Here is an 8,642-nt window from a genome sequence, read left to right on the forward strand (position 1 = left end):
AGTAAATTAGAGAAATAATTTATTTTATTCATGAATTTTTTTAAGAGTGGAATTTGGCCATGAAAATATTAAATATTAAAATAAGCAAGTGCATTTAAATTTCCACAATACACAGCAATGTTGCAATTCATTACAAACCGCAAAGTTAGATTCTAACAAACAAGGTATTTAAAGGAATACTTCACCCAAAAAGGAAAACACTGTCGTTAATTACTCATCCTCATGTCGTTGCTAAGCTCGAGGACCAGCATTCATTTTTGGAACACGAATTAAAACACTTCTGATGATTTCCGAGGGCTTTCTGACCCCTTCCACAGACAACATTGATCCTAACATCAAGGTCCAGAAAGGTAGTAAGAACCTTGTTCAATTAATCCATATGACATCAGTGGTATGACAACCGTAAGAATACTTTATACGCACACAAAAAACCCCTTTATTCAACAATTAATCTTTTGCTCCTTTTTATAGCACCATTTTGGAGAGTATCGCATACGCAAACAATGTATTCGTGGTATACATAACATTGCATGCGTTTATTACGTATGTGTTACTCTTCAAAAATGGCACCATAAAAATTAGAAAATGTTATTATTTTTGTTTTCTTTGTACACAAAAAGTATTCTCATAGCTTTGTGAAATTACAGTTGATTGTGTTAGGATCTATGCTGTTTATGGGAGGGTCAGAGAGCTCTTAGAATTCATCAAGAAATTTGTGTTCCAACGATAAACGAAGGTTTGGAATGACATGAAGGTTAGTAGTTAAATGACAGATTTGGGTGAATTATCCCTTTAAATATTCATAAATATAATAATTCACTCACTGCATTTAATACAAACATTTCCTAATAAATATGAACACCGATCCCTTTTGACAAGGAACAATTACCAAACCTGAGATTACGACGCCAATACTTTTCATCTTTACAATGTCTGCTTGTTTTTCTGAACAGGCACCACATCCATAGGATTGTGTAGGAATTCGAAAAGCTGCCTGGCATTGCTACCACTGGCCAAGATCTCACTGAGCTTTTCCTGACTAAATGTTAGAAGATCGGCCAGACAGGAAGCGTGTTTTACAAGGCTCTTGAAGTTTTTCACATTGACTCCAGGCATGCGGAGCAAGAAGTCGTGAGGTCCGGGGTTGTACAGGTCTGCTGACTCCGTCACCGTCTCTGATTCGGCAGTAACGGCCTGAGCTGTGGCGGCGTCGGGCTCCGGGCGGCCGCGTTTGAGCTCCTGAAACAGCTCTGCCGTCACGTAGGGAGACGGGCACCAGAGCAGCCTCAGGCGGGGGAAATGGAGGGTGAGGAGGGTCAGTTTAGATGTGACGTCGCTGGCAGAAATCTCCTGACGAAAATCACTGCGGGCCACGAGGGAGAAAGGCTTGGCGGGGTCAAACTCGATAAGCAGCACCGGACGGCGATAGAATCGAGTCATAGAGAGGCACTGTGTGTAGAGACGCCCGCTTTGTAGTGACCCAATGAGATCGCTGACGCTTTTGCGCTCCACGCAGATCTCTGAAGTCAATATGTAGTCGCCGACCTCTAAGGTGATGGGCTCAATGTCGAGACCCCGTTGATGCAGGAGGGAAGGAAGCTCACTGCGGAACTCCCGCATGTCAACTATGATTCGCTGAGGCTCTTTAACATCTTCACGGCCCCCTAATTGGACATAACCATTAATTAGCGCTTTACACGTTGAATTGACAAAAGCACATTGTGTAAATGTCAGGTGGAACAAGGAAGGTTTACCTGCTTTGCGGGTGTTGGTGGCGGCACTGGCAGGTTCCTGACTGCGGACAAGATCTAGGTTGGTGTCTTCCCTACCCTCTCTCTCTTCTGGAACGACCATGCTGGCCTTTTCCCTATAAAAAAAAAAATACAAATTAAAAAGTCACAAAAAACCAATGCAATTGAACTCATTTTGTTTCTCAGATAAAGAGGAAATATTGCGCTAACCTTATGAGGTACTCAAATGCTTGTTTTTCCTTGCTCAAGACTGTAAGATACCTCTGTTCTTCTGTCGAGCCTCCATATATAAGAAAATATACACTAAACATAGAAATTTGTAAAGTTAAATATGGATTTATTTTTATGAATATGGTAAATTATTTAGTTTAGCACCAAATTTAGGGTAAGTAGGATTTTTTTTAAATTAGAAATTAATACTTTTATTTAGTGAAAATGGATTTTAAATAAATATAAAAGACATGTAATGTTATAAAATATGTCAAATGAGTGCAGTTCTTTTAAATTTTATATTCAAAGAATTAAAATATTAAAATAGAAAAAGAGTAATTTTAAATAATAAAAAAATAAAATAAATGTAGTCTTGGTCAGCACAAGTTATTTCAAACGCATTTAAAAAATCTTACTAACCCCAAACTTTGAGCGCTATTATTTGTTTCTTAGAATATACATTTTGCTTCATGCCAATATACACACCGGAGAGGTTTTCCTGGCCTGCTGGCTTTATAAATCTCAAGTTGCCGCACAAAACTGAGTTCTGCATCATACAAAACAACAAACATGGGGTCGACTTCGTGCAACACCCGCGTCAAACTGTAGGGGTCGCTGCATCCCTTCAAAGGGTGAATGACAGTCAACGGCTCTTTAAGGATTCCGTAGTAGTCATCGGAAGAAATATCAAGAAGAATCTCTTCTTCTTCCTCCTCCTCCTCCTCTTCAGCCAAACTTCCTTCATCTCCACTGTTTCCAATTAGGTCCTTTTCAGCTCCGTCTTCCTGCCTCTCCATCTGAGAGACTCTTGAAGGTCTGTCATTCTTTGTTGGTTTCTTTGAGGCGGTTTGTTTTTTTTTTGGCCGCCCGTTTTTCCCTTTGCTCTTAGCGGAGGCCTTCTTGCTCCAGCCTTTGTCAAGCTTCAGTAAATCAGGCTGAGGATCTTCTTTTCCAATGGTGCGTGAATAAAGGCGATTCAGTAGGTGCTCTGCTCCTTTTTGGATATATTCCTTCAGCTGAGCACATGTTCTGTCATCACTGGCGCAAATCAACACACGGCCTGAAGTACGGACCACAAATTTAACCTGATGCTTTGCATATGAATTAAACATTTTACTGTGAAATGGTTTTACCTGGTTCACGCTCGGAGCTGCTGTTTTCTTTCTCAATCTCTTGTAGCACCTCTGTTAACGCTTCCCACTTTGGATTTTTCTCAAGCACGAGCTCTCTTATCGGAGGGCCTAGTTTTAAACAAAAACAGAAAAGAATATACTAGTATGCACGTGTAGTAAAAATGTGAAACAAGTACGTGAACACCTATAAACGCTACGCATCAAACATACTGTACCTAGAGCACTTCGTTTCTGGTCGTTCTCTCCAACTTTTAGTTTCTTCTTTGACTCTCGCATGCAATACACGCGGCTGCGAGCATTTACAAACATTGAAGTGCTCGAGTCCAAGAATAACCAACCTGATTTTAGAACAGGAGAGAAAAAAAAAAAAAAAAAAGATTCAGGTGACCAATAATTTCCTCAATCTCTGAAGAGTTCAAATAGAGCAACGGATCAGCTAACTGTACCTGAATTGCTACCGAAGCTTTTCTGGCTGGTTCTTAAAGACTCTAGCAGATTGAGGAAGGTGACACAGTCGTACTGCGTGAGGTAGAGAAGAAGGGTTCTTAAAATCTTTAGGTCCTGAACGAGAGATTTGGTCCTGGACCCCAGCTGATGCCACAATGGGTCAAGATAATGGCGAATTGTCTGCATTTGAAAAAAAAAATAAATTTTTTTAATAAAAAATAAATAAATACATGGTCAGCAACTTCATTTATATTTATAAATAAAATAATTTATTTATAGCTCTTATGTAATATAATTATTTCATATAATTATCACAATATTTTATGACTATTATAAACAATACATTGCAAAAATACTGCATTTAAAATAATAATGGTAATACTAGTTATGAATAAAATTTGTTTTTTGCTACTGTAAAATTGTTTCACGTATTATAATACCATGAATAAGTGGAAGTGTCCACTGTAATTTTCATAAAAATAAAGAATTAAAAATAAAAAAAAAACAACAACATGTATTTAGTAGTATTATATTTAATTTATATTTATACATTAGAAAATACATAATAAATATATTATACATATTTATATTGTATTATTGGTCACTATATTTTAAGGTCCAATGTTCAGTCTTGCAATTAATAAACCGTTAACCATGATTTTTACCTAAAACAGCTAATTTGCTGCAAATGAATAGTTAGTAAGAAAGTTGTTAGCTTTAGATATTGGATAGGATTAGGCATGTACAATATAGTCATGCAAAATATGTGATTATACATTATATATATATATATATATATATATATATATATATATATAAATATATACGCTTATAAACAGCCAATATGTTAGTAATAACCAAAGTTAATTTAAGATCTAAATCTAACTGCCAAATATGAAATTCTGTGTTATTATGTTTGTTGTTATTTTGTGTGTGTGTGTGTGTGTGCTATAGTGATTTTCCCCCTCATGTACAGCATTATCATAAGCACTATGAAAAGCCTTTTCTCACTTTTTCAAAGGAAGTGCCCAGGCTGTTCTCCAGAGAGAGGTCTTCTGCTTCCAGAGTGGGATTGTAGCGCTTCAGCTCTTTCAAGCAGGCGTTCATGATGTCCAGGATAGAGCTCTGAATGGCTCTCATCGCTGGAGTCAGAGACACATGGAGCTCCACCACATCCGGCTTGTGTTTGTCCAGCGTTGTGTTCACTGATGCTTGAAATCTAGCAGATAAAGCGTTGAAAAAACACCCGATTTATAAACAACATTCACCCACTTGGAGTAAAACAAAAAAATAAAATGTCATACCTTGGCCAAAGAAAGAGCTTCTTCACAAACAGGTTTCTCATGACACGCTCGACTTTACAGAAGCCAGAAGAGAAGGACGTGGCCTTGTCCGTAAAGGCCTTGATGAACCCGGTCTTGTTTTTCTGCCGATAAAGTCTCAGAATGAAAGCCTCCTGACAAGACTCAATGATCTTATGCGCACGATACACCAGGATTCCTGTGAAAATACACAGAAAGACAACGTAGTCCGGCAACTCATTATCTGCACAGCCGTTTTCCAAAAGCCTTCTCCTGACCTGTTATGAGGTTAGCAGGAATTCGGTCGGTGAGGAAGTCCACCACTAGGATGCGGCTGGTCACAAAGAGAACTCCTCCTTTAGTGTACACGTTATATCTTTCATTATTATGCACATCGCTGGTCACAGTCTGGGGAAGATGGCTTACTCCTTCAGCGCGGAGCTGCTCTGTAAAATACTCCTTCAACGGGCACACAAATTCATCATTATTATTGAATCATCCATGTAAAGACTAAATGTCAAAAGATTAAATTACCAACATGATCACTTTTTTATTTTATATATCAGGCTTTGCAGGCATGTACTTGCTTTGTTCTACGAGCTTTAACTTCTATAGCCCTGCAATTCAGGTTTACAATCAATTCTATTTCTTCGCAGCTCGCATGTACAACATACACAAGAATTGGCTGAAGGTAAAATTTCGTGAGACACATCACTGCTGTCACTGTTTGATTAGCCACGTCCTCTCTTAAAGATTGCGGGCTAAACGAGGCTGACCCACCTGTTCAGGAGTGGTCGTGTTTAACAGGAGCACCAGACTGCCCTCCTCCGAATAGACTCTCATGAAGTGTAAGAGAATACGGTCGACCCCGAGCCCCTCGGCTGTGACCAGCAAGCCGTCCGAGCTGAACAAACTCAGAAACATCTCCGTCTCGTACTCCAGCAGCGGGCTCGCCATCTTCACGAGCGACCGAAGCTGCTTTGCTGGATGACATGAACGGTCTTGCAGTTTTACCGCTTTTTTTATCAGGACGAACTAAAGTACAGCGCTTCCATTTAATATCTATACTTGCCGGTAGCACACACGTAATCGCAGAACCGAACAAAAAGCTATACTTTTGAGCTATATCATATTCTTTTACATTACGCAAGTTTCGCTCGCCTTCGTGTTTCAAAAAGGCGTTATCGTGTCACGTGACGCCGCGGGGTTTCTAACGTTCGGTTACGCCGGCGCCACCTGCTGTACTGGGGGTAGAACTCCCACAAAAAACACAAACAACTTCACAAGAGACGCACTCCTAACCGTGCATGAATGTGTATGAAATGAAACTCCAGATGCTTATGGCTTCCGTTTTTTAATATAAAAAATGCACTGAATATTTTTAGCATAACTTAACCGTGGAAGCCTATTTTCGCATCATAAGAAAAATCAGTGCCTCCTTGGTGTATGTCTGTCACGAACGAATTGAAATGATAAAATGTAGAATGTAGTCAAAATTGTGACTTGGAAATTATTAAATCATTATAAAGATATGAAAAGGAAAACATTAAGAGAAAATTACGACACCAACCTTAATATCACCTTTAATTTACGTATTGCGTTTCCTTTAAATATGCCTCTTTCCAACAAATCTCCACATGTTTGTATTTAGTAGGCTGTGTATTGTATTTCTCGCTACAGGCTAAAAATGTATCCAGTAAACAGCATAATATTTTAGCACAGTTCAGTTTGCGTACTATACCGCACACAGCAACACACTCATATTTACACATACTAATGTGTCCTAAAACTGTACGTTCAACATGTACCACGATCCTGTTCTTTCCCATGCTGTGCAGAAGACACAGAGTGTGTGCATTGCTGCTTAGTGTCCTTGAGAGAGCAGTAGAGCACTTCTGTGTGGAGTGCTGCCGAAGTAGTGTTTATCACAGTTTAAGTGGGGCATGCTTAAAAATAAATAGGAAATGGATTGAAAGAGCTATTATGAAGAATACAACATGTACGAGGATGTTTTTATGCATAATCTTTTTCTCTTTTTTTTTTTTTGCGTTTAGAGAAAATAGAGGGAAAACATTTTCATATTGCCATTAACATAATTACACGAAAATATTCTGTAGCAAATACGCAAAATCTATGCAAACAGATGAATTAGCTGGAAACTCAATATCCAACAGCTACAGTTATTTCCAGGATTTCATGCCTCTAGGACACATTTATGAATGCGATGACAAAGTGCTATAAGACACTGCTGTTTAAACCCAAACAGCCTCTATGCGCAGTACATTATCCACTCTTTAAATGTAAAGATCTTACAGCACTTCAGCTTTCAATATAGGCAGTCTATAGTGCAATATATTGTCAGGATATAGTGAAATAGTGGATTCTGGGTCTGCATCTCTCAAGGTTATGTTCAAAAATCTTAAGTGCATTCTTCTGTCGCTCTGATGCTTTCATTATTTATTTTGCTTATTTGCTAAAAATGAATAGAAAGGGTAAAAACACGCACAGAGTGTATCTCGGGAAACCCTTAACTCATCAAATGCTCCAGTTTCTTGTTTGAAATTAAGTGTAAGTTACCTCGAATAACATGAAAAAGCACCACTTGTTCATTCGTTGTATGTAGTGGCTAAAAGAGAGAAAGAGAGAGAGAGAGAGAAAAAAATAAAAATAAAAACAGAGAGACCTGCTGTTCAGAGAGCTTTTGTTTTGTTTTTTGAGGTCACTGACTAAGCACTTGAGGAGAGGAAGTCCTAATGGTGGAAGTAAAAGAAAGCAGGATGAACCTTTTATTCCGCCTGGTTCAAAGTTTAATACGAGCCCTTTTTCAGACAACACAATGTCAGGACGGATGAGGTTAGGAGGAGATCTAGAAGAAGCAAACAAGCACTCGTCCCGAGCAGTAGTGGAGCATCGCAGTGACTGGGCATGTCAAGAAGCATATGAGATTAATGGAGGCAGGAAAAGGCGCCGGCTCAGAGAGCAGCTGGATTTTAGCAGTCTTTTCAAAGGGTGACAGGAGGTGCGCCGCTTAAACAGCGTTATGTCAATGACTCATTAAAAACAAGTCCAAATACTCAACTCACCGTAAATGGCTCCTGCTCTGCTTCTTTAACCCTGTGAAGTTTTTTTGGGCTATAGTATGATATGAGGAAAATACGAAGCTCATACCCGAGAAGGAAAAACACCTCAGTTTTATTCGGAGGACCAAAGGGCGCGAAAGTATACACTTTGGTACAATTGCGGATATTTATATATCCAAGACCAAAACTGATTACCTTGTAATATAAATCTATGAACTATTATAGCAGACAACGCATTCCAAATGTATTTAAATATCGTTTGTCGCTCTGTATCTCTAAACAATACGGTAATACGATGATATTTAGGAGGATTGGTTTTACAATAAATGTCTGTAGCTTTTAGGCAAACGTAATGTAATGCAATACCACCTAGATTGTGAGATGTACAAAAAACATAGCTCAAAAGCCTGATGTATCATATTTCAGACTCATTTTAACATGGTTTTGAAATATGCATATAGACCTAAAGGAGAACATTTTTAGAATGAAACTAAAAGGCCTTTAACATGTTTCAGAAAAGTATAAATTAACCGACAATAGAATGTATAATTGTGTACAACAAGCTTTACAGCAAGTTTTATTTTAGACATTTTAAAGGCCTTATCGTTCATTGAAACCTTTTTGAATGCTTGCACGGCAGTTAGCACAAGCAAGAGATTATGGTTTGTAGGTTTAAATATGGGTTGTTTTTCTTACACAAATGCATCGATTCACTACAGG

General features: G+C 38.4%; 1 protein-coding gene across 1 annotated transcript; it reads right to left on the bottom strand.

Moving 5' to 3' along the window:
* Window positions 1–6: 6 nt before the first annotated feature.
* ercc4 (excision repair cross-complementation group 4) lies at window positions 7–6,303 on the bottom strand. Its single transcript, XM_043253547.1, has 11 exons — window positions 5,623–6,303; window positions 5,121–5,301; window positions 4,846–5,041; window positions 4,553–4,760; window positions 3,541–3,721; window positions 3,310–3,432; window positions 3,095–3,202; window positions 2,448–3,021; window positions 1,962–2,054; window positions 1,755–1,867; window positions 7–1,664 (listed from the first exon to the last, which is right to left on the bottom strand). The coding sequence occupies exons 1-11, from the start codon at window positions 5,797–5,799 to the stop codon at window positions 925–927; spliced, it is 2,694 nt and encodes an 897-aa protein (XP_043109482.1). The 5' UTR covers window positions 5,800–6,303; the 3' UTR covers window positions 7–924.
* Between the last annotated feature and the right edge of the window lie 2,339 nt (window positions 6,304–8,642).

The sequence above is a fragment of the Puntigrus tetrazona genome, chromosome 12 (genome assembly GCF_018831695.1).
Source record: "Puntigrus tetrazona isolate hp1 chromosome 12, ASM1883169v1, whole genome shotgun sequence".
In the NCBI taxonomy this organism is placed as follows: Eukaryota; Metazoa; Chordata; class Actinopteri; order Cypriniformes; family Cyprinidae; genus Puntigrus; species Puntigrus tetrazona.